At 44.7% G+C, this 25,930-nt stretch overlaps 1 protein-coding gene across 4 annotated transcripts in view; it reads right to left on the bottom strand.

Annotated features, from left to right (window-relative positions):
* LOC115655707 (regucalcin-like) overlaps positions 1-25,930 on the bottom strand; it is a 47,007-nt gene that overhangs the window by 957 nt on the left and 20,120 nt on the right. For 2 of the 4 annotated variants that reach the window (XM_030571444.1, XM_030571416.1), the window contains exons 4-7: positions 24,305-24,520; positions 20,481-20,612; positions 9,413-9,567; positions 442-514 (exon numbers count right to left, since the gene is read on the bottom strand). In XM_030571444.1, coding sequence (XP_030427304.1) covers positions 442-514; positions 9,413-9,567; positions 20,481-20,612; positions 24,305-24,520 — 576 coding nt within the window. Of the gene's footprint in view, positions 1-441; positions 515-6,619; positions 7,290-9,412; positions 9,568-20,480; positions 20,613-24,304; positions 24,521-25,930 lie in introns of those variants that run through there. The other 2 variants (XM_030571426.1, XM_030571436.1) reach the window with 2 other exon arrangements.

Raw genomic sequence — 25,930 nt, 5'->3', positions numbered from 1 at the left:
AGGAAACTTGTTAAAAGACCTCGCTCCGTTATGAGTAACAATACTTTGCGGAAAAGAAAGATGAGCTAGTTCTGAGCAAGCATGAGGTCCTATACGTTCAGTAACTGCAATAGAGAGGTAGCTTCAAAAAGATACTTAGACTGAAAGCTTCAGTTGGAATGAAAGATTCTCCTTAGGCCATGTTCAGCAGAACATCCAGTGATGCTTTGTATTAATGAGTGAGTATAGATTTTTTGTACCATGGTGCTTTTGATAATTTGGCAATTTCAGATCAACTCATTTCCCTTGTGCATACGAAACCCTTAAATAAATTAGCCTTTATCTACTTTTCTTGCTCAGGAAATGTTGTATTTCATTGATTATTATTACTATGTACAGTGCCTCAACTCGCTTCATTTTGCAAGAGTCCACTCAGTTCAACAAAAATTACGCTTTACTCACAGGATGAAAGCTGGGAACTTAGGCCTGGATCCACAAAATGATTTAGGCGTTGCAGTGTTGAGTGTTGCGGCACCTAAAAAAAAAAAAAAATCACAGGAACAACACTGCAATCCACAAGGCCTAAGTTAGGTCCCATGGCTCCTATATGATGCAGGGAGAGAGACAGACACATTAGACTGTGATCCACAAAAGCCAGCACACTAGACAGGGAGCTGCCTAAACTAACCAATGGGATATGCTGACACAAGGGTGGATCCTAAGACACCCCTCTCACAGAGATAGGCACCTGAATCCAGGCGGCAGAGTCATGACCAGGCTGCTATCCTTGCTTAGCGATCCATGAATGTGAACTCCTGTCCTAAAGTCAGGAGGCTTAGGCACCTAAGTAGTTTCTTACGGGAATGAATTAGGCCCCTGTCTCATTCCATACAAGATGGCCAGTGGTAGTGATTGCTGGTGCCTATCTTATAACTTTTAGCTTAGCGGTCAGAGCGCTGACCTGAGTTCAATTCCACCCCTCTGCCATGGTGGGATGGGGTAAAGGATTTGAACAGGGGTCTTCCATGTCTCAGGAGAGTACTCTAACCACTGCACAATGGGCTATTCTGATGTGGGCCTCCCTCAATCTGTCCTGTTGAAGCTGTTCCACTATGGATAACTAATGAAAGAGTGATAGGAGCAGAGGGGCTGTCTCCTGGGTCTCCTACTTCCCAGGTGGGTGCTATAATCACCAGGCTACAAAGTCACTCCTACACTCTTTCACTCTTTTTGACCTAAGACTATTTAAGTATTTATCCACAGGAGAAGGGCTTCAACAGACAGACTGAGGGAGCCCCACATCAGAATATCTCATAGCTCACAGATGAGAGCACTTAACTCTGTGTCAAGCAGAGAGGGGGAAATGAACCTGAGTCTCACACACCCCAGGTGAGTGCGCTAATCACAAGGATTGATATGGTCTCCCACAGTATTCTTACCAGTAAGTTAAAGAAGTATGGATTGGATGAAAGGATGGTAAGGTGGATAGAAAGTTGGCTAGATCATCAGGTTCAACGGGTAGTGATCAACAGTGCAAAGTCTAGTTGGCAGCCAGTATCAAGCGGAGTGCCCCAGGGGTCGGTCCTGGGGCTGATTTTGTTCAACATCTTCGTTAATGATCTGGGTGATGGGATGGATTGCACCCTCAGCAAGTTCATGGATGACACTAAGCTGGACGGTAGGGATAGGGTCCAGAGTGACCTAGACAAATTGGAGAATTGGGCCAGAAGAAATCTGATAAAGTTCAACAAGGACAAGTGCAGAGTCCTGTACTTAGAATGGAAGAATCCCATGCACTGCTACAGACTGGGGACTGACTGGCTAAGCAGCAGTTCTGCAGAAAAAGAGCTGGGGATTACAGTGGATCAAAAGCTGGGTATGAGTCAGCCGGGTGCCCTTGTTGCCAAGAAGGCTAACGCATATTGGGATGGATTAGTAGGAGCATTGCCAGCAGCTCAAGGGAAGTGATTATTCCCCTCTATTCAGCACTGGTGAGGCTACATCTGGAGTGTTGTGTCCAATTTTGAGCTCTCCACTACAGAAAGGATATGTACAAATTGGAGAGAGTCCAGTGGAGGGCAACAAAAATGATTAGGGGGCTGGAGCATATGACTTATGAGGAGAGGCTGAGGGAACTGGGTTTATTTAGTCTGCAGACAAGAAGAGTAAGGAGGGATTTGATAGCAGCCTTCAACTACCTGAAGGGGCGTTCCAAAGAGGTTGGAGCTAGACTGCTCTCAGTGGTACCAGGTGACAGAACAAGGCGTAATGGTCTCAAGTTGCAGTGGAGGTGGTCTAGGTTGGATATTAGAAAAAACTATTTCACTAGGTGGGTGGTGAAGCACTGGAATGGGTTATCTAGTGAGGTGGTGGAATCTCCATCCTTAGAGATTTTTAAGGCCAGGCTTGACAAAGCCTTAGTTGGGATGATTTAGTTGGGGTTGGTCCTGTTTTGAACAGGGGGTTGGACTAGATGACCTCCTGAGGTCTCTTCCAGCCCTAATCTTCTATGATTCTGTGATTAAATTTACAAAATGGATCAGATTTTGAATAGGACCTGGTGTGCCTGCCAGATCAGGTCCCACACGCAACTTAGGTGCACAAATGCCTATTTTTTCCTGATTCATTAATTGTGCTTAGACTTAGGCAGGAGAAAGGCATCAGGACACTGGCGCTAGAATGAGATGGAACTACGTATGCCCAGAGGCAGACACATAAGTGCTGAGGGAACTTTTACACTGAGAACATAGGTGCCAAATGAGTTACAATGTTCAGCAGGAGTTTTCTGGATCGACAGGGAGCCTAAGTACTTTTGTGGACCCCACCCTCAGTGTCTGATTCAACTGGATCACAACAGAGCTGGGGAGGAGACTCTGTGTTACAAAACAGGAAGTGAGGGGTGGGGCATGGCTCCAGCCCATAATACTCTGTGTAACTAACTCAATCCTATCATGACCATTTTACTAAACATCACACCAATTTTTGTTTTAAACTGAGGATACCAGACACTGACTGGCCTCTGAATGCCCTGGCCTAGCATTCTTTTTCAAACTAGGTATGCAGAAATCCTTGCATAATTTTCAATGTGCTTTATTGCATCTTGGCATATGCCCTATGGCATAAGGCATTTAACACTTTAGCTTCATTAGTATTCCCAGCAGATTACTTAACACTGGAATTATTGCTGGACAGAATACCGACCACCTTGCTGACCAAACGTTATGAAGGGGCTGAAGATTTTATTTCTCAACTGCGGTTACATAAAGTATTTGGAAACATGGTGGCCCTTGCATACATGTACAAACTGGGGAAGGTGCAAACAGCTATCTCCTTGGGCAGAATGATGGTCTGTGTCCCAACATCCCCTGTACCAGCGATCAGACCAATTAGTAGTAGAGGCAAGCGCTTGCTGCTACCCTTAAGGGATGGTGTAGTGGCAAGTTTTCCTTGCGTGCCAGATACCTCTTCAAATAGCAGCTGGCGCTTCTCCTGAGACCACATAGCTCTACACTGCCCCATACTCTTGACCAGAGCCCAGTGGCCACTATCTGGTCCAAAACTATTAGTACATATACAAAATTATGAGTAGCAGGCACAGCTGGTCTTTACTTAACTTGTCTTTTTTTTTTTTCATGGCATTGTATTTCCTGTACCATGGCAGTATGACTAGATCCTGCATCTAGAAGAGTTGACTGTTGTGTAACTGTGGGAGAGAGGGATAGGGTCTTCTCTTGGATGGAGCATATAAAAAGCCATCTGATGTCGGGAAGGATCAAGAGAATCCCCTGGGTTGCTATCACTTGTGTTACAGTATTCCAGAAGCCAGAATTTTCCTGGGTGCATTTCACCAGCCTCACACTCCTCGGGTGCAATTCACAATCTGTGGAATCCTGGGAGCCCTCGGCTAATGCTACACTATTGCAGTGCCAGAGAAAACAATCAACATTCTTTCACAACGAGTAAGACTTGCTGAGAACAAGAAATGGTGTCATCCAGTGGTGGTTTTGTATAAATGAGTGATACAGATTTTTGTACCATGGTGCTTTGATGTGCGTGAGAGGGCCTTGAAATAGCTCCTGACAAAAAAGGTCAGTCAACTTCATAGCAAAACATCACTTCAATATCTGTGCCATGTATAATGAATTATTATAACGTGACATTTTGATGCACATTTTGGAATGCAAAAGTGATACAATAGCAAGATCAAGTGTTTGTAATTCACCCAAATCCAGGTTGGGACACCAGGCAGCCAGGCTGATGAGCGGATTGATTTTCTTCAGGTGTCTGTGTGATGGAGTAGGAAGTGGGGCGGATTGGCCTGCAAATGTTGTGTGGGAGTTTTACGGGACTGTCTGCATTGGTGATGGGAATATCAGGGTGTGACTTCACTTGAGGGACGATACCTGAGCATGTAACCTGAGCCCAGGAGAGGGATTGGGGCCAGGTGACACCTTTGCCCAGAAAACTAGACAAAGGCTGGAGGAGGAGCTGGGGAGAGGTTGGGTGAGACTGCTGGAGTGGGTTTCAGTTTGGAGCTGGCTGGGGAAACAGAGGTACCCAGGGCTGGGGTCTAAGCTCCCTGACCCCCAACATGGACCTGACTGAGGGGTCCTGTTATCTGTACCTACAAGCTCTGTTTTGGACTGTGTTCCTGTCATCTAATAAACCTTCTGTTTTACTGGCTGGCTGAGAGCCACGGTGAATTGCAGGATGTGGGGGGAGGGGTGCAGGGCCCTGACTCCCTCACACTTCCTGACAGTCTGACTGAATGTGCATTACTTCCCCATTCCCTCCCTTTGCAATCCCTGCAATGGAAGCACATGCAAGAAAGAAAAGGCATGCTGTTCCTGCATGCATGCCCTGCTCACTCCAGGGAGGCTGAGGGCTGAGCCTTTGCCTGCATGGAAAGAGAAATCCACTGCTCAGTCCATCATCCCTGGTTCTTGACAGCCATCACTGGGGATAGAGTGAAGAATCCAGAAGTCCCTCTAATCCAGAGGAAGACGACGAAAAATATCTGACCCACATTTTTTTGATATGGATTTCCAATATGGAAGAGACCCCTCTCTGTTCCCAGCCCCACTCCCAAGACTCCTGGTGCTGAGTTTCGAAGTCCCCAACTGTCCTTTCTGTGATGAGTAGCAGTCTGAGGGACGGACTGAGGGAATTGTTATTTATTCTTTGTATGGTGCCCACTTACATAATAGGTTCCTCACAGCGACATTTAATTAAACAAGGTTCTTGTCTCAAGGATTTTACAACCTACAATTAAGACATAACATAACAAGTGAGGGTGAGAACAAACAACAGTGGGCTAGGAGTCAGTTGGACTGCATTAAACAAATAAGATTATGCCATGACTCAGGTACCTGAGGCAGACTTCGTACAGACAATTATTCTTCTTGCCTCTTTTTTCCTTATGCCTTATGGCAGGGGCAAGATTTTAGGAGGGATATTAATGAGGTCAGATTCTGGGAGAATATTCCAGGCGTAGGTGGTGGCATGGAATAAGGCACAGTGATGTTTGTGTGGGAGAAACAGGGAGAAATCAGTCAACTTTAAGAGCGTGAAGAGGCTGGGGTAATGCAGTGAGAGACCTGGGCAGAGATATAGAGCCTTGTAAACAAGGACAAGAGCTTCAAACTCAATATACAATGTGATGAGGATCCTTTAAAGAGAGACAGAGGAATTGTAAAAGAGCAAAATTAGTGGAATAGAGAGAGAGAAGGCAGGAGGAAGATAACAAGGCACAAGAGAAAGAAAGAAAGAACATGGAATGTGGGGGATGAAGGAACAGACACTAAGCAATGGAGGAAAAGAGGTGCCACATCTGCAACAGCAGTGAAGGGAGGGAAAGAAAGTATACCAAGGCAATAAAGAGAGAGAGAGAGAGAGAGAGAGAGAGAGAGAGAGAGAGAGAGAGAGAGAGAGAGAGAGAGAGAGAGAGAGAGAGAGAGAGAGAGAGTGTGTGTGTGTGTGCGTGGCCATCCATGGATTTGAAAAACTGGAAAGAGTCCAGCGGAGGACAACAAAAATGACTAGGGGGCTGGAGCACATGATTTATGAGGAGAGGCTGAGGGAACTGGGATTATTTAGTCTGCAGAAAAGAAGAATGAGGAAGGATTTGATAGCTGCTTTCAACTACCTGAAAGAGGGTTCAAGAGGATGGAGCTAGGCTGTTCTCAGTGGTAGCAGATGGCAGAACAAGAAGCAATGGTCTCAAGTTGCAGTGGGTAAGGTTTACACTGGATATTAGGAAAAACTTTTTCACTAGGAGAGTGGTGAAGCACTGGAATGGGTTACCTAGGGAGGTGGTGGAATCTCCATCCTTAGAGATTTATAAGGCCTGGCTTGACAAAGCCCTGGCTGGGATGATTTAGTTGGGGATTGGTCCTACTTTGAGCAGGGGCTTGGACTAGATGACCTCTTGAGGTTCCTTCCAACCCTGATATTCAATTATTCTAACCTTCTTCCCTCTCTCTCTACCATCAGCTAGCAATATAATAGGGTAAGCCTGTATCTCAAGGCCTGAGTGTAGGCTGACTGTGTGTGTTCACATTCATACAGCATTCCCAGGATCATTTTTGTTTTCAAAAGAACTTTTTCAAAACACACTTTGTAACATGATCACAGTTTATTTTCAACTGCACAGAATTTGGCCTCAACTAAAAAGACAAGACAGAAATAAAGACAGTGAAAGGACAAAAGGTTCAGTGAGGCAAAACAAATAACTGAAAATGGAGAAGTGTATGACTGCCAAAAACAGACCCTTATGGGAAATCCAAAAGCAGAAGAACTGTCAGGTTCAAGTCAGGACATTTGAAAAAGTAAAGTAAATCAGAGCATATCTCATTACAGTTACATCATTGTAACATGAAAACATAAATCAAATTCTGCCTTCAGAACTACATAAGTAGGCCAGGGCAGAACTGGCCATAAGAATTTTTGTTTTAAACTAGGAATGCTGGACTAAATAATAAAGAAGGCTTATGCAAGAGCATAAGAAATTTTACAAGCCTACGCATTCTGAAAATCTGTTTTCATTTCTAATGTTACCTCATTTATCTGCTTCTGCTAAAATTCCACTCTGGTACCATGCTGTAGAGCCAAACATGGAGAATTAAAAATTAGTCCTAAGCTCCAAAAGGTGCACAGAAGACTCTTCAGATAGATAGTTTTGCAATTCAATGAACAGTTCCTGTTCAAAACTGCTCCTGCATGGGCCATGCATTTATTTTGTTTGCTATAAAGTGTTAATTTTAAGCAGCATATGAATATTGTGGGATTCCTTTCACACCCAGGCCCGTTATCTGTTTAAAAAGAAAAAAGGTCAATCTCTAACTGATTGCTTTGGAAGCATTCATATCTCACACAATCAGAACACACATTATAATTTATTAAACTCTACTCCCAAGCAGAGTTCACTATAAGCGGAAAAGGGAGAAGAACCACCTGACTGCATTAAGTTCAGGAGGGACTTTACAATTGCTAATATTGATCACAGTGATTGGCAGCAGTACACAACCCTAAGGTTGGATTCCAGATCATAGAACACAACTCAGTAATTCTCCTGTTCTACAAACTGTCTGTCTTAGGGTTCATATGGCCCCCGTTACCATAGGGTCTGAGTTCCTGGCACTCTTTTTACTGTATTTATTCTCACAACACCCCTGTAAGGTAGAAAAGTACCATCTCGGTTTTACAGTTGGAGGACTAAGCCACAGAGGGGCTAAGTGACTTGTTCCAAATCACGCAGGAAGGTTGTGGTAGGTCAGGGAATTGAATCTGGGTTTCCAGTATCCCAGGTTCATGTCCTAACCACTGGACTATCCTTCCAAAGAGTCTCTAGACTGAAGATATACTTTTATTTGACCAGGGGTGGCTCCAGGCCCCAGCACACGGGGCCAGCGGACCCTCCGCAGGCATACCTGCGGGAGCTTCACCGGAGCCGCGGGACCGGCGACTGGCAGAGCACCCCATGCAGCACGCCGCCGTGCTCGGGGCGGTGAAATTTCTAGAGCTGCCCCTGTATTTGACCCACTATAGCACAGTAACTACGCTTTCATTTCATGCTATTGTCGTTCTCTAAGGGTAGGTCTACATTTGTGGTGGTGCGTAGAGTACAGATACTGCGTCTCCACCTAGCATGGGTATACATAGCAGTGTAGATGGGGAGGCACTGCTTAGGTGAGCACAGTACAGACCCGCCTGAATAGTAGAGTACATATCCTACACAGCTCTCTATACACCCAAGCTGTGCCTCCCCATCTACATGGCTATTGTTAGCAGTGTAGTGTCCCACTGCCAAAGACTTTCCTCTCCAAAGTGTAGGGCTCTGGCAGCAGAAGACAGGGCTGGCCTTAGGGGTGAGTGACATTGGTGACTGTCCAGGATGCTGTGATTTTTGGGTGGAGGGAGACACTGTGATCAAGAGGCACAGAACAGGACAGGAGAAGAGTCTGGGGTGCAAAGCCGTGGAAGGGGGCTCTGGGCAATGGTGGGGGAGACAGGGGGGCCTAGGGATGATGATGAGGAGCTCAGGGAAGCAGCAGGAGCCAAGGGTAATGAGGGTGCATGGTGGGGAACCCAGGGAGGCATTGGGGATAGAGGGGATGGATGGGAAGCACGGGGAGGCAGCAGGGGCCAGAGGGGATGGGTCAGGAGCCTGGGGAGGCAGTGCGGGCCAGGGGCAATAGAGGAATGGATGGGGAGGCAGTGGGGGCAGGGGTACCAAAATACAAGTTTGCCCAGGGTGCCATTTTCCCTTAGGCTGGCCCTAGCAGGAAAAGGCTTTCCCTGCTGCCTTTCAGAGCCTTTCACTGCCACGTGTAGCTACACATCTTAGTGAATTTGGATGCAGCCTACCTTTTCCTAACCTACATGTCACTGCAAGCATTGGCAAGGTCTAAGTGTTGACTCTGACTACAATCTGTGAATTGTGTTCTATTCTCCCAGCAAATATTTTTTCAATACACTTGAAGGTGAAACAAAATGACCAACAAAAAGAGTAGTTTTGAATTCACTAGCTATAGCTAGAAAATAATAATTAATTAGCTGAAACATGTCACTCACTTGTAAGGGACTAAACAAACATTTCTTAATCTGTTTTTGCCCTGCTGTCATTGGGTTTTAATAAAAAACTTTTAATTGTCTTATAAAAATGTAGCTACCCTGGGACAATTCAAATGAGAGAACTAACATAATTGATGACAGTACAATAGAAAAAAAGAGTGACGTTTGCAAAACTGATACAACATATAATAAGAAATAAGGGTCAAAAGATTTAACAAACAACTCTAAAGGACATAAAAGTCCAGAATCATACGGATCACAGCTGTGTTTAAATCTGGGGGCAGAGGTGACAGGTTTGAACCAGCACTAACCAACCTAGAATGTTTAAATCTTTTAACTGAAAGAAACAAAATCCAATCACCTTGAAAATCTCCCCTGCCCGAGGTTCCTTTGCCAAAGCTGCCTTGTCTAGCCCATCATAGGCAGAAGTCACATACATTTCTGAATAATCTTTTCCACCAAAGCAGCAGGAAGTGATCCTTGAAGCAGGCAGCTTCAGAGTCTGGATTCTTTTCCCTAGAGGAAAATATATTTACTTACTTTAAACTTTCTGGGGAAAAATGTAACATGTAATTTTCTGTTAAGCAACTAGACAGCCAGTACTGTGATTGTCAGACTGAGCCTTTTACAATATGAATATAGTGTTTCCCCATCAGAAAGAAGCAGTTTCCGTAAGGACTGTCTATTGGGGAAATGTGCTGAATTGATTCGACGGCACCATCTCTTACATTTTACTTTTAGCAAAGCTTCTGTCCTCTGTCTCCACGCTGCTCCATTTCCTTTTTCACATGCAGGCAATACTAGAGTGTGTGAGGCAGTGAGATCAGAAACAGGCAGGCCACGTGTTAACTGAAGCACTAATCTTGAAACAGCATGTCATGAAGGTGTTTCAGCACTGAAGAGACTCTTAAATCAATTGCAAGTTTAAAAAGCTAACATAATGGTCTGTACCATAGAGCACCCAACAATTGGGTCAAATTCAGAGGGGGAATAAATGGGAAGTGGATGTTACACATCAGTAAATCAGCATGAGCAAGTGAGTGAGTGTAACTTATTTGCCAAGGGGCTTGAAGGGTGGGGTTTTGTAATGGTATAATTCCCTACTCTGAACCTTAGCGTCCAAAAGATGGGGTACCAGCATGAATTCCTCTAAGCTCAATTACCAGCTTAGTACTTGTAACAATGCCACCAACCAGGAATTCCAGTGCCTGGTACACTCTGGTCCCCCCCAAAACCTTGCCCAGGGACCCCCAAGACCCAGTCCCTCTGGAACTTAACACAAGGAAAGTAAACCCTTTCCCTCACTGTTGCCTCTCCCAGACTTCCCCTCCCTGGGTTACCCTGGAGGATCACTGTGATTCAAACTCCTTGAATCTTAAAACAGAGAGGAAAATTTACCTTCCCCTCTCCTTCTCTCTCCCCCTCCCAGAATCTCCCTGAAAGAGAAAGTAATCCTAACACAGAGAGAAAATTAACCTCTCTCCCCCCCTTCCCTCCTTTCTCCCCACCAATTCCCTGGTGGATCCAGACCCAGTGCCCTGGGGTCTCACCAGAATAAAAAAACAATCAGGTTCTTAAACAAGAAAAGCTTTTAATTAAAGAAAGAAAAAAACAAACAGTAAAAATTATCTTTGTAAATTTAAGATGGACTATATTACAGGGTCTTTCAGATATAGACACTGGGAATACCCTCCCAGCCTAAGTATACAAGTACAAATCAAAATCCTTTCAGCAAAATACACATTTGAACTCCTTCCAGCCAAATACACATTTGCAAATAAAGAAAACAAACATAAGCCTAACTCGCCTTATCTACTTAGTACTCACTATTCTGAACTTATAAGAGCCTGTATCGGAGAGATTGGAGAGAAATCTGGTTGCACGTCTGGTCCCTCTGAAAACCCAGAGAGAACAACAACAACCAAATTCTAACAGCACACACACAAACTTCCCTCCCTCAAGATTTGAAAGTATCCTGTCCCCCTGATTGGTCATCTGGTCAGGTGACAGCCAGGCTCACTGAACTTGTTAACCCTTTACATGCAAAAGAGACATGAAGTACTCCTGTTCTATTAACCCTTAACTATCTGTTTATGACAGGTTTGCAGCAGGAAAAGCAACAGAAAATAAAGGAGGTGAGTCTGCTTTTTCCTCACACCTTCTTACAGTCTCCTCCTAGTGAACAGGAGCTGCTAAAAGTGAGTTTCGCAAGGGAGTTCTCCAGGTGAAGGAGGAGCACATACAGCATCTGTGGGGTAAGTGACTGTCTGCAGTGTGTGTGTGTTTGTGTTTGGGGGTTACTTGCTGTGTACTGAGCTTGTGTTTGTCAGTCTTTTTGGTGGTTGTGGTGGTTTGTTTGTTTGAAGGACCGTGTGCTGTGGCTGACAGTTGGAGGCGGAGCTACCAAGGAAGGTTTGAAAGCTAGAAGCCTCTGGTAATTGGCTGAGCCTTAACCAGTGGGCGGGACATTCACTCAGGCCAGGGCTTTATAAAGCTGTGCACAAGCGACCAGGGAGCTTAGCAAACAGGAGCTGCTAACAGGGAGTTTCGCAAGGGAGTTCTCCAGGTGAAGGGGAGTAGGAAGGGAGTAGGGGTCCCTTGTCGGTCTCCTCTGTGACCCATTGGTTCCCTGAACCTATAAACCAAGCCACATCCAAAACCTTTCTGTTTAAAGCAGAGCAGAGTGGATAGGGAGCTGCAGACGGGAATTTTAGAGATTTTGACAGAGAGAGGCTTACGATGGTGAGGAGGACCCGCAACACCTGTGCCAGCACTGCTTTTGTCTCCTCCACCTGCATCTGTAGCCAGACAGAGCACCAAAGCATGGATGCTTTTACTCAGATTCTAGTGTGGGCTTGCAAAGACTGTAACTTGCAATTTCCACTTACTGATATCCAGGCTGGGGGTGGCATCCAATGTGAAAGGTGCCTACTGGTGGAGTCTCTCAGGCAGCAGGTGGGAGAGCTACAGGAAGAGGTGGCTAGGCTGAGGAACATCTGTATCCATGAGCAATTCCTGGACAGTATCCATGTGGAGACAGCTGACGTAGCTGTCCCAGTTCACAGGACTACTGACACACCAGTGGAGGAGGAGATGGCTCAGAATGGACACTGGCAGCTGGTTACTTCTGGCAGCAGGCAGTGCTCCACCCTGCTGCGAACCCTCCTGCTGTGGTAATAGATAACTATTATGCTCTTCTTGATACAGGAGAGAAGGAATCACCCCCCAACAGTTAAGGAGGCGAAGCCTCGTACCCCTAAGGCTGGGAGGTCTGCTGCCACCACTGATAATAAGAAACGTAGGGTAGTGGTGGTTAGAGACTCTTTGCTGAGGGGGAGCGAGACACCCATCTGTCGCCCTGACCGTTCATCCCAGGAGGTATGCTGCCTGCCAGGGGCCCGTATCTGAGATGTTACAGAGGCATTGTTGAGGATTATCCGGCCTTCTGACTACTACCCCATGCTACTCATCCATGTGGGCACAAATGATACTGTGAGGTGTGACACTGAGCAGATCAAGAGTGACTACAGGGCTCTGGGAGTACGGGTTAAGGAGTTTGGAGCGCAGGTGGTATTCTCTTCGATTCTTCCTGTCGAAGGTAGGGGCCCAGGCAGAGACAGATGCATTGTGGAGGTGAATGCCTGGCTGCGAAGATGGTGTCGCCAAGAGGGCTTTGGCTTCCTCGACCACGGGATGCTATTCGAGGAAGGACTGCTAGGCACAGATGGCGTTCACCTTTCGAGGAGGGGAAAGGCCTTATTTGCGCACAGACTGGCTAACTTAGTAAGGAGGGCTTTAAACTAGATTCAACGGGGACAGGTGAGCAAACCCCACAGGTAAGTGGGGAACAAGACCTGGGAGATTGGTTGGAAACAGGAGGGAGCACGGGCTATAATGGCAGAGAGAAAGGAGGGTCAGGGCAAAGCTGGGAGGCAAGATCAAACCAGTATCTTAGATGCCTATATACAAATGCAAGAAGTATGGGTAATAAGCAGGAAGAACTGGAAGTGCTAATAAATAAATACAACTATGACATTGTTGGCATTACTGAAACTTGGTGGGATAATACACACGACTGGAATGTTGGTGTGGATGGGTATAGTTTGCTCAGGAAAGATAGACAGGGGAGAAAGGAAGGAGATGTTGCCTTATATATTAAAAATGTACACACTTGGACTGAGGTGGAGATGGACATAGGAGATGGAAATGTTGAGAGTCTCTGGGTTAGGCTAAAAGGGGTAAAAAACATGGGTGATGTCATGCTGGGAGTCTACTACAGGCCACTTAATCAGGTGGAAGAGGTGGATGAGGCTTTTTTCAAACAACTAACAAAATCATCCAAAGCCCAAGATTTGGTGGTGATGGGGGTCTTCAACTATCCAGATATATGTTGGGAAAATAACACTGCGGGGCACAGACTATCCAATAAGTTCCTGGACTGCATTGCAGACAATTTTTTATTTTAGAAAGTTGAAAAAGCTACTGGGGGGAAGCTGTTCTAGACTTGATTTTAACAAATAGGGAGGAACTCGTTGAGAATTTGAAAGTAGAAGGAAGCTTGGGTGAAAGTGATCATGAAATCATAGAGTTTGCAATTCTAAGGAAGGGTAGAAGGGAGTACAGCAAAATAGAGACAATGGATTTCAGGAAGGCAGATTTTGGTAAGCTCAGAGAGCTGATAGGTAAGGTCCCATGGGAATCAAGACTGAGGGGAAAAACAACTGAGGAGAGTTGGCAGTTTTTCAAAGGAAAGCTATTAAGGGCCCAAAAGCAAGCTATTCCGATGGTTAGGAAAGATAGACAATGTGGCAAAAGACCACCTTGACTTAACCACGAGATCTTGCATGACCTACAAAATAAAAAGGCGTCATATAAAAAATGGAAACTAGGTCAGATAACAAAGGACGAATATAGGCAAATAACACAGGAATGCAGAGGCAAGATTAGAAAGGCAAAGGCACAAAATGAGCTCAAACCAGCTATGGGAATAAAGGGAAACAAGAAGACTTTTTATCAATACATTAGAAGCAAGAGAAAGACCAAGGACAGGGTAGGCCCACTGCTCAGTGAGGAGGGGGAAACAGTAACAGGAGACTTGGAAATGGCAGAGATGCTTAATGACTTCTTTGTTTCAGTCTTCACTGAGAAGTCTGAAGGAATGTCTAGTATAGGGAATGCTTATGAGAAGAGGGTAAGTTTAGAAGATAAAATAAAAAAAGAGCAAGTAAAAAATCACTTAGACAAGTTAGATGCCTGCAAGTCTCCAGGGCCTGATTAAATGCATCCTAGAATACTCAAGGAGTTAATAGAAGAGGTATCTGAGCCTCTAGCTATTATCTTTGGGAAATCATGGGAGACGGGGGAGATTCCAGAAGACTGGAAGGGGGCAAATATAGTGCCCATCTATAAAAAGGGAAATAAAAACAACCCAGGAAACTACAGACCAGTTAGTTTAACTTCTGTGCCAGGGAAGATAATGGAGCAGGTAATCAAAGAAATCATCTGCAAACACTTGGAAGGCGGTAAGGTGATAGGGAATAGCCAGCATGGATTTGTAAAGAACAAATCGTGTCAAACTAATCTGATAACATTCTTTGATAGGATAACGAGCCTTGTAGATAAGGGAGAAGTGGTGGATGTGATATACCTAGACTTTAGTAAGGCATTTGATACGGTCTCGCATGATATTCTTATAGATAAACTAGGAAAGTACAATTTAGATGGGGCTACTATAAGGTGGGTGCATAACTGGTTGGATAACCATACTCAGAGATTAGTTGTTAATGGCTCCCAATCCTGCTGGAAAGGTATAACAAGTGGGGTTCCGCAGGGGTCTGTTTTGGGACCGGCTCTGTTCAATATCTTCATCAACAATTTAGATGTTGGCATAGAAAGTACGCTTATTAAGTTTGCGGACAATACCAAACTGGGAGGGATTGCAACTGCTTTGGAGGACAGGGTCAAAATTCAAAATGATCTGGACAAATTGGAGAAATGGTCTGAGGTAAACAGGATGAAGTTCAATAAAGATAAATGCAAAGTGCTCCACTTAGGAAGGAACAATCAGTTTCACACATACAGAATGGGAAGAGACTGTCTAGGAAGGAGAATGGCAGAAAGAGATCTAGGGGTCATAGTGGACCACAAGCTTAATATGAGTCAACAGTGTGATACTGTTGCAAAAAAAGCAAACGTGATTCTGGGATGCATTAACAGGTGTGTTGTAAACAAGATACGAGAAGTCATTCTTCCGCTTTACTCTGTGCTGATTAGGCCTCAACTGGAGTATTGTGTCCAGTTCTGGGCACCGCATTTCAAGAAAGATGTGGAGAAACTGGAGAGGGTCCAAAGAAGAGCAACAAGAATGATTAAAGGTCTTGAGAACATGACCTATGAAAGAAGGCTGAAGGAATTGGGTTTGTTTAGTTTGGAAAAGAGAAGACTGAGAGGGGACATGATAGCAGTTTTCAGGTATCTAAAAGGGTGTCATCAGGAGGAGGGAGAAAACTTGTTCACCTTAGCCTCCAATGATAGAACAAGAAGCAATGGGCTTAAACTGCAGCAAGGGAGATTTAGGCTGGACATTAGGAAAAAGTTCCTAACTGTCAGGGTAGTTAAACACTGGAATAGATTGCCTAGGGAAGTTGTGGAATCTCCATCTCTGGAGATATTTAAGAGTAGGTTAGATAAATGTATATTAGGGATGGTCTAGAAAGTATTTGGTCCTGCCATGAGGGCAGGGGACTGGACTCTATGACCTCTAGAGGTCCCTTCCAGTCCTAGAGTCTATGAGTCTATGGTTGCCTTTCCTGCAGCAATCCCACCAGTCTGCCCCGTTGGCACATAGATTATGCCATTTTACTGAAATTTAACCATCTGCATCATTTCTGACTTTGGCCCAATGGTTCTGTTTCTCTTAACTCTGCATTACATCACCACATCCCTGGTGATCTATGGGTTAGGATTTGGCAATCTCAGTGCCACAGCCTGGGTTTGATTCCCAGTCAGGGAAAGGTGACCTTATGGGGGAAGGAATAGCTCAGTGGTTTGAGCACTAGCCTGTGAAACCCAATGCTGTGAGTTCAATCCTTCAGGGGGCCATTTAGGGATCTGGTGCAAAAAAAAATAGTTGGGGATTGGTCCTGCTTTGAGCAGCGTGTTGGACTAGATGACCTCAGGAGGTCCCTTCCAAGCCTGATTATTCTAAGTGACCAAGGGTACGTCTACACAGGGATAAAAACCTTGCAGTGTGGCGGTGGCTGCCCAAGGTCACCTGATTTGGGTTCCAGAGCTAAAAATTGCTGTGTAGACTGGAACCTGAGCTATGGGACCCTCCACCCTTGTAAGGTCCCAGAGCTTGGGCTGCAGGCCAAGCCTAGATGTCTAAATAGCAGTTTCTCAGCCCAAGCCCTACAAAGGCAAGTCAGCTACCCTGGACCACTGTGGGGTTTTTATCCCTGTGTAGACATGCCCATAGAGAAACAGAGTTATACTGACAACTAATCAAACACATATGGAGTCAGAATTCTCAGCTGGTGTAAATCAATATAGCTCTGAGAATTCAATGGAGCTGTGCCAATTTACAGCAGCTGAGGGCTTGATCCAAGATGTTTAACTCAGTATCCAATTAGCAGTGATAGTACCTCTACCCTGATATATCACAGGTTCACATACAATGCAGTAAATCAGCTCTCCAGCTGGGGTGCTCTGCTTCCCACCTGCGGGGAGGTTGGGGAAAGGACACTCACCAGCAGCAGGAAGCAGAGCGCTGCGGCTGGCGAAGTCGAGCGGGCTGGGGCTGGGCTGCTTCGCTTCCCACCGCTGCCGGTGAGTGCCTGTCAGGGGGCGGGGGCTGTGGATAGGGGACAGGGAGCAGGGGGGTTGGGTGGGGTCTTGGGGGTGATTAGGGATGGGGGGTCTTTAGAGGGGGCAGTCAGGGGACAAGGAGCAGGGGGACCAAAGCAAGTTTGATATAATGTGGTCTCACCTATAGCACAGTAAGATTTTTTAGCTCCGGAGGACCACGTTATATTGGGATAGAGGTGTACTATTATTTATTAAGCACTGGCAATGTTCTTAGCTCTTGACAATACACAAGGGCCCAGATCCACAAAAGTATTTAGATTCCTAAAGTCCAGTGATTTCCAAGATGGCTACAGTCCCCCTAGTACCTTCAACAGTTTACCATCTAATAAGCAGAAGGAAGACAGGATTGTTCAGGCCTGGAAAAAGTGTAACTTAGACTTTTTTATTTAAGGTTTGATTTTATTCCCTTCCTGTGAGTTTTTAAGAGGGATTTGGAATGTGAGAAGAGAGGAGAGTGGTGGATTGTGCCAGAGTAACAAACAGCAATTGTGCATGACGGAAAGAAAACATTCATCCCAAACCTCAGTTCATGCAGATGATCTCTTCAAATCCCTTGGGTACAGCAACACCAATATTCCAAACTCTTCAGAATATCCCACCAACCTCAACTTCTCAGTTCTAAACTTGTCTTTCATGGAGCCAAGCTTCATTTTTACCTTTTCAACCTGCTTCATGATTTCAGTATTTTCTCATGGTCTTTGGAAGCCACCACAAAACCTTTGTGCCATTCACAGATAATTAAGGTTCAATTTCCAAAATTTCTCATTTAAAGCAAAATTTTACAAACTCCAATTGCTTTGGTCCAAATTCAACAAGGCACTTAAGTACATACTCATCTTGAAGCACATACATGAGAGCTTTGCTAAATCATGGCCTTTATCCAGTTTCCCATCTTCTTCTACAATCACACCCAACATTCATTGTTTGCAAACTGAAAATACAGCATTGTCTCCATGGCACAACCAAACTTGGGCTGGAAGGATTCCACATTTTACTTGTTATTATTCATTCTTACTATTCATTATTTGTATTATCATAGCATCTAGAAGCCCCAATCATGGACCAGGATCCTGTTGTACTAGGTGTTGTACAAACACAGAACAATCCCTCCCCCAAAAAGCTTACATCAGTATAAGAACTTAAGAATGTCCTCACTGGTTCAGATCAGTTGTCCATCTGGCCTACTATCCTGTCTTCTGACAGTGGCCAGTGCCAGATGCTTCAGAGGGAATGAACAGAACAGTGCCTGTCATCGCATCTTCTGGCAGTTAGGTTTAGGGGCTCCCTTAGCACAGGGTTGCATCCCCGACCATCTGGATTAATAGCCACTGATAGGCCTATCCTCCATGAACTTATCGAATTCTTTTGGAACCCAGTTTTACTTTTGGCCTTCACAACATCCCCTGGCAATGAGTTCCACAGGTTGATGTGCGTTGTGTGAAGAAATACTTCTGTTTGTTCGTTTTAAACCTGATGCCTTTTAATTTCATTGGGTAATTCCTGTTCTTGTGCCATATGAAGGGATAAATAACACTTCCTTATTCACTTTCTCCAAACCACTAATGATTTTATAGACCTCACTCCTATCCCCCTCAGTCTTCTTTTTTCCATTCTGAATAGTCCCAGTCTTTTTAATGTCTACTCCTATGGAAGCTGTTCCAGACTCTTAATATTTTTTTTTACCCTTCTCTGTACCTTTTCTAATTCAAATATATCTTTTTTGAGATGAGATGACCAGAACTGAATGTACTATAAGACAAGAGATGGACAGGGCTGGCTCCAGCTTTTTTGCCACCCCAAGTGGAAAAGCAAAAAAAAAAAAAAAAAAAGAGATAAAGCCTCGATCGGCAGCACTTCGGCAGCAGTTCTGCTGTGCCACTTCATTTTTCGGCGGCAATTTGGTGGCAGGTCTTTCACTTCGAGAGGGACTGGGGGACCCGCCACCGAATTGCTGCCGAAGACCTGGACATGTAGCCCCTTTCTATTGGCCGCCCCAAGAACCTGCTTCTTTGGCTGGTGCCTGGAGCTGGCCCTGCAGATGGAGACAAACAGAGCCGGGAGTACGAGGAAATTATGAGACACTGTTGGTCAGCATGATCAGCTATGGACTCAGCACATCAGCAGCCTAACTGTTGCCAAGTGTTTTTTGTAGACATTATGGCAAAGGAGAATTTTAAAGAGGGATTCGAAGGAGGATAATGAGTTAGATTTGTGGATGTTGACAGATTGATTATGAGTTTATGGGTGTTGCCATTTTCTTGTGCCTACTCCTCAGGGGAAGCGATCTGTTATCAGAGTAGGCCACAGACAGAACACTTAATACAAAATAAGCCAACCCCAATAGAACAGAGGGAACCTGCCTAGAGCAATGCATGTGGCACAGGCAGAGGTGAAAGTAAGCCGGTACGCCCAGGTACAACGTACCAGCAAGAGCCGGTGCGCCTTACCGAGGAGGATCAACTTCCCCTGCTGGCAATTTAAAGGGCCTGGGGCTCCCAGCAGTGGCCGGAGCCCCGGGCCCTTTAAACTGCCACCAGAGACCTGCTGCCAGAGTCCTGGGGAAGTGGCAGCAGGGCTCGGGCGGCGATTTAAAGGGCCTGGGGTGCCTGCCGCAGCTACTGCCCTGGGCCTTTTAAATCATCCCCAGAGCCCTGGGGTAGCAGTGGCGGGGCTCCAGTGGCTATTTAAAAGATCCGGGGTTGCAGCAGACGCTACCACCCCGGGCCCTTAAAATAGTCACCGGAGCCCCGCCGTTGCCTCGCCAGGGCTCCAGCAGCAGGGCTCTGGGGACAATTTAAAGGGTCCAGGACTCCAATAGCTGCTACCGCCCTGGGCCCTTTAAATCATCCCCGGAGCCTGCTGGAGCCCTGTGGTAGTAGCAGCAGCCGGGGGCTCAGGCGGCAATTTAAAGGGCCAGGGGCTCGGCCGCCGCTACCATCTCGGCCCTTAAAATAGCCACCATAGCACTGCCACCACTACCCCAGGGCTCCGGCAGCAGGGCTCAGGTGGTGATTTAAAGGGCTCGGGGCTCCCACTGCAGCTACCCTCTGAGGTCCTTTAAATTGCCACCCGAGCCCAGCTGCTGGAGCCCTGGGGTAGCGGCAACAGCCAGGGGCTCAGGCAATGATTTAAAGGGCATGGGGCTCCCGGCTGCCGCAACTGCAGTGGAGCCCCGAGCCCTTTAAAGCTCTGCCAGAGGCTGGGGCCCTCTCCGATGGTGATTTAAAGGGCCCGGGGATCCACTGCGGTAGCAGCAGCTGGAGCCCTGGGCCCTTTAAATCACCTCCACGGCTCCCAGCCACCTCTGCAGCCGGTAGCTCCTGGGGCAATTTAAAGGGCTCAGATCTCCCAGCTGCTGCTACCACAGCCCTAACCCCGGGCCCTTTAAATCCTGATTTAAAGTGCTTGGGGATTTAAAGCCCCTCCCTTCCAGTTGAGGCCCCAACCCCTCCTAAAGACTCCGGAGTACCAGTAAGTCCTTTAAGTTACTTTCACCCCTGGGCACAGGTGAGTCCCATCCTGAAATTGGTACAGAATTCCAGTTCACCTTTGTGAGGGCTTACCTGTCTCAGGATCTATACGGATCACTCTCCCTCCATCAATACAGGCCACCCAAAGTTTCCCTTCTGCGTCAATACACATTCCATCAGGCATTTGTTCCTCCTTTTCTAATTGGTACAAAACTTTACAGCAGGCTGTAGAAGGAATTATGAAGTCAGCACTGAGTGTGATAAGTTAGCCCAGACACTATACCATATACCAATTTAACAAATTCATTGAACGTCTTCCACAGTCTCCTAAATGCTCTTACAAATAGATCAGCTCATTTTCATAATGAAGGCAGACAACAAACATTTGATTTGCACATGTGCCTAGAGATGGCTGATGGAGCACAGTTAGACTGATATAAATAAACAGCCATTAGAACTGTTGTCTGAGGCTATACTGCATTCAGATGCCTGTGCTTTTACCAAGCATAGAGTACAGATCTTTGCTGTTGAAGAATTTGTCCTATCCATATTGCTCAACATATGAGCCCTAGGCCAGTTTATGACTATCACAAGCACAATGACTTTACTTTAGGTACTCACCCTCATCTCTGCCTGTGTGTTTTTTTCATATGCAAATCACAGAACTACTTAATTTAAATGTAGGTAATACATAATCTCTCCCAGACAAAGACCAGGAAGCCACTCTAATACAAAGAGATACTGGCTTCTTGTTGACCAGCTATAAACTCATTATTTAATTGGGCTTTGGACACCAAGGACATGATTGTCAAAACTAGACACAGAAAATTACATGCTTAAACTACAATCCAATGTGGTGTTCTGCGCTAAACACTGAGGATGGAAAGGAGGTTAAGGATAACCTAGGCATGGCCCAATATCTAAATAAGTACTTTGCCTCAGTCTTTAATAAGGCTAATGAGGAGCTTAGGGGTAATGGAAGGATGACAAATGGGAATGAGGATATGGAGGTGGATATTACTACATCTGAGGTAGAAGCCAAACTTGAACAGCTTAATGGGACAAAATCGGAGGGCCCAGACAATCTTCATCTGAGAATATTAAAGGAACTGGCGCATGAAATTGCAAGCCCATTAGCGAGAATTTTTAATGAATCTGTAAACTCAGGGGTTGTACCGTACAACTGGAGAATTGCTAACATAGTTTCTATCTTTAAGAAAGGGAGAAAGAGTGATCCAAGTAACTATAGGCCTGTTAGTTTGACATCTGTAGTATGTAAGGTCTTGGAAAAAATTTTGAAGGAGAAAGTAGTTAAGGACATTGAGGTCAATGGTAATTGGGACAAATTACAACACCTTCTTTGAGAAGGTGACAGATTATTTAGACAAAGGAAATGCAGTAGACCTAATTTACCTCGATTTCAGTAAGGCATTGGACACGGTTCCACATGCGGAATTATTAGTCAAATTGGAAAAGATGGGGATCAATATGAAAATTGAAAGGTGGATAAGGAACTGGCTAAAGGGGAGACTACAACGGGTCGTACTGAAGGGTGAACTGTCAGGCTGGAAGGAGGTTACTAGTGGAGTTCCTCAGAGATCGGTTTTGGGACCAATCTTATTTAACCTTTTTATTACTGACCTTGGCACAAAAAGTGGGAATGTGCTAATAAAGTTTGTGGATGACACAAAGCTGGGGGGTCTTGCTAACACGGAGAAGGACCGGAATATCATACAGGAAGATCTGGATGACCTTGTAAACTGGAGTAATAGTAATAGGGTGAAATTTAGTAGTGAAAAGTGCAAGGTCATGCACTTAGGGATTAATAATAAGAATTTTAGATATACATTGGGGACACATCAGTTGGAAGCAACAGAGGAGGAGATGGACTTTGGGGTATTGGTTGATCACAGGATGACTATGAGCCGCCAATGTGATATGGCCGTTAAAAAAGCTAATGCGGTTTTAGGATGCATCAGGCAAGGTATTTCCAGCAAAGGTAAGGAGGTGTTAGTACCGTTATATAAGGCACTGATGAGACCTCGCCTGGAATACTGTGTGCAGTTCTGGTCTCCCATGTTTAAGAAGGATGAATTCAAACTGGAACAGGTTCAGAGACGGGCTACTAGGATGATCCGAGGAATGGAAAGCCTGTCATGTGAAAGGAGACTCAAAGAGCTTGGCTTGTTTAGTCTAGCCAAAAGAAGGCTGAGGGGGGATATGCTTGTTCTTTATAAATATATGAGGGCTTAATATTAGGGAGGGAGAGGGATTATTTAAGCTTAGTACCAATGTAGGCACAAGAACGAATGGGTATAAATTGGACACTAGGAAGTTTAGACTTGAAATTAGACGAAGGTTTCTAACCATTAGAGGAGTGAAGTTCTGGAACAGCCTTCCAAGGGGAGTAGTGGGGGCAAATGACATAGCTGGCTTTAAGACTAAGCTTGATAAGGTTATGGAAGGGATGGTATGATGGGATAGCTTAATTTTGGCAATTGATCTTTGATTATCAGCAGATAAGTATGCCCAGTGGTCGGTGATGGGATGGGATCTGAGTTACTGTGGAGAATTCTCTTCTGAGTGCTGGCTGGTGAGTCTTGCCCACATGCTCAGGGTTTAGCTGAGCGCCATATTTGGGGTCAGGAAGGAATTTTCCTCTGGGGCAGATTGGCAGAGGCCCTGGAAGTTTTTTGCCTTCCTCTGCAGCATGGGGCATGGGTCACTTGCTGGTGGATTCTCTGCAGCTTGAGGTCTTCAAACCACAATTTGAAGACTTCAATAACTAGGACATAGGTTAGAGGTTTGTTATAGAAGTGGATGGGTAGGGTTCTGTGGCCTGCTTTGTGCAGGGGGTCGGACTAGATGATCACATTGGTCCCTTCTGACCCTAGAGTCTATGAGTCTATTGACTGCTAAGTCAATGGTGCTCTTCCCAGGTGCAGCAGTACACCTGTTTGGATTCTAATGTAAGACCAGGACCCTGGTTTGCAGCCATAATGGAGATTTGCCAGTATAAAATCAGGGTGAAAGGAGATTCAGGCTCACAGTGCTTTCATATTTTGGAAAGATAAGCGTCATGAAAAAATCTTCTCACCAAACATTTATAAAAATAGGCAGAGGAAATCTACCTAGTTGTATTCTACTTTTAAATAGTTCATTTATATATGCATAAAGTCTGCACAGACTAGTGCACAAAGGGAACCAATTCAGTCATTTGAATCACATGACATAATTAGTCTCAGTTGAATTGCTGCTATGTGAGATGGGCCAAAAAAAAGTTTCAATGAATGTTTGTTCAAGTCTTTAAATGAATTTGTGTCAGTTGTACTCACACTCCAGTCTCCTTTCTGCAATGACTATAGTAAGCAAAGAATATTTGCCCAAGCCATGGATTTTACATGAATGCTACAGAACATTTGTGGAGAATTGTAAATTTATACTTGTGAGCATTCCTCCTGGAAACCTGATTTTAAAAATATGCTTCTGTAATCAGGGAAGAGAAACATATGGTATGATCTCTTATGAGAGTTAATAGAAAGTGTACCAGTAGATGGCACTCAAGAATATGTAGCAATGTTTATGGGTTTTGCAGGATAGATACAATCTGTTGTGATTGTGCACTGCAAACAGCTTCCGTTGTGGAACTCTTAACATCAGCTCTTAACTTGACCTAGCTGTCCAAACAAAACAGATTCTGAATTCTCACAATGAACTGTTCATGAACACGCTAGAATCCAAGAAATGTTCACCAAATAATTTTGTGTCATAGATTGTGAATTTCTTTTTCTATTGACAATTTGTGAACAGAAAAATGTATAAATTTGTCATCTACTTCACAGACAATTACACACCCGGCTCTTGCTGAAGGAAATCAAACTACATTGATTTAACTGATTTAAGAAGAACATCTGTACCGATTTTTCCTGTGTGCACATCATAGTCAAAGGCACGGACAGCATACGCCAGGCTATCAATATGAAAGAAGGTTCTGTGATCCAGTGACCAATCCAATCCATTAGAGATGTCCACCTGGTCTAACTGCTTCACTACGAAATAATCAGGAAAGAGCGTGTAGAGAGCACCTTGGCGTCTTGCTCGCACACCAGGTTCTGTCTCCTCAGCCATGGTACCTAAAAGGATAATGGGATCAGTGGTTGGAAAGTGCAGCAACCTGGAGAATCTTTACACCCTGGTAACTACAATAATGACCTCCTCATGTTCTCCCTGGGGTATATGGAGCTCCCACTGAACTACGTGGATGTTCCATGCATGGAGGGATTGTAAAATCAGGTCCTGTGACTGAGGTGAAGACCTACGAAAAAGCAGCTAGATGGAGGAAAGGGGAGAAAAAAAAATCACACCAGGAACAGAAAGAGAAGAGGTACTCTCAGCCTGAGGGAAGGTTGAAGAAGAATAAGGTCAGAAGCAGTTCTTTCTTGGGGAAGTGATCCCGATTTACCACCATACAAGCGTCCACTAATCTCATGTAGTTTAAAGCTCAGACACAGCCCTTAGAAGATCACCATAATATAGCAAAGAGATGAGGTTCTACCCACAATCCTCAGGCAGTTAAAGCAAACTTGAGGGCAAATGGCACACACCCTCATGTTTCTCACTGTTTCTCAATATAACACGGTTTCACCTATAACATAGTAAGATTTTTTGGCTCCCGAGGACAGCGTTATATCAGGGTAGAGGTGTACCGTAAACATATTTTACCTAGGTTATTAATAAAGACTTAGAATAACAGAAATGAAAGATTTTTATAAATTCAATTTACATGTCACCATTAAAGCTCTTTCACTTGTTTATTTTTTGCATGTCTCCATTTGAAAAATGAAAGTGAAGCCAGTTTCACTGTTTGCTTGAGGTTTTGGCGGTGGTATTGCTGTGGATTTTTTTTTTTTACAGTCATTTTCAAGTTGCTGTAATAATTGAGTTTGTAATGCCCCAGGAGAATATTTAAGTGTTATTTTTAATTTGTAGAAATCCTTCTATTGGTCATAAATTTTATAAAAGCTTGTTTTACAATATTTGAGCCAAATTTTAAGTTGGAATTGTCCACTCATCACATACAGATATGAACAGCATATATACAAAAATAATATTTCTCTTTCATTTTTCTAACTTTAGGCTGCTGCAAGACAAGGAAATAAGAATAAAGTTAACACCACATCAACCCTTAATATAGTAAACTCCAGTCTGAAATTAGAGTAACTACTGTTGGTAAATACACCTCAACTGCTGGAACAGGGCCTCATCCTCAGAACAGGGCCTCATCCTCCCTGATTGAACTAACCTCATTATCTCTAGCTTGCCTGCATATATATACCTGCCCCTGGAAATTTCCACTACATGCATCTGACAGAATATAGTTGACATAACACATTTGGACCTGTTTCTGGAACCACTGCCAAGCATAGAAATTACTGTCACGACTCTGTAGATCTGCTCCCAGTAGTAATTGCTGTGTTTGGTAGCAAGTGTTTTTAGAATCATGCCTTTAATTTGAATCTATAATGTAAATCTGAGGCGGGGCG

This window comes from Gopherus evgoodei, chromosome 1, assembly GCF_007399415.2.
Source record: "Gopherus evgoodei ecotype Sinaloan lineage chromosome 1, rGopEvg1_v1.p, whole genome shotgun sequence".
Taxonomy (NCBI): Eukaryota; Metazoa; Chordata; order Testudines; family Testudinidae; genus Gopherus; species Gopherus evgoodei.
Note: the sequence above shows the minus strand (reverse complement) of the source record. Positions and strands in the feature narration are given on the sequence as shown.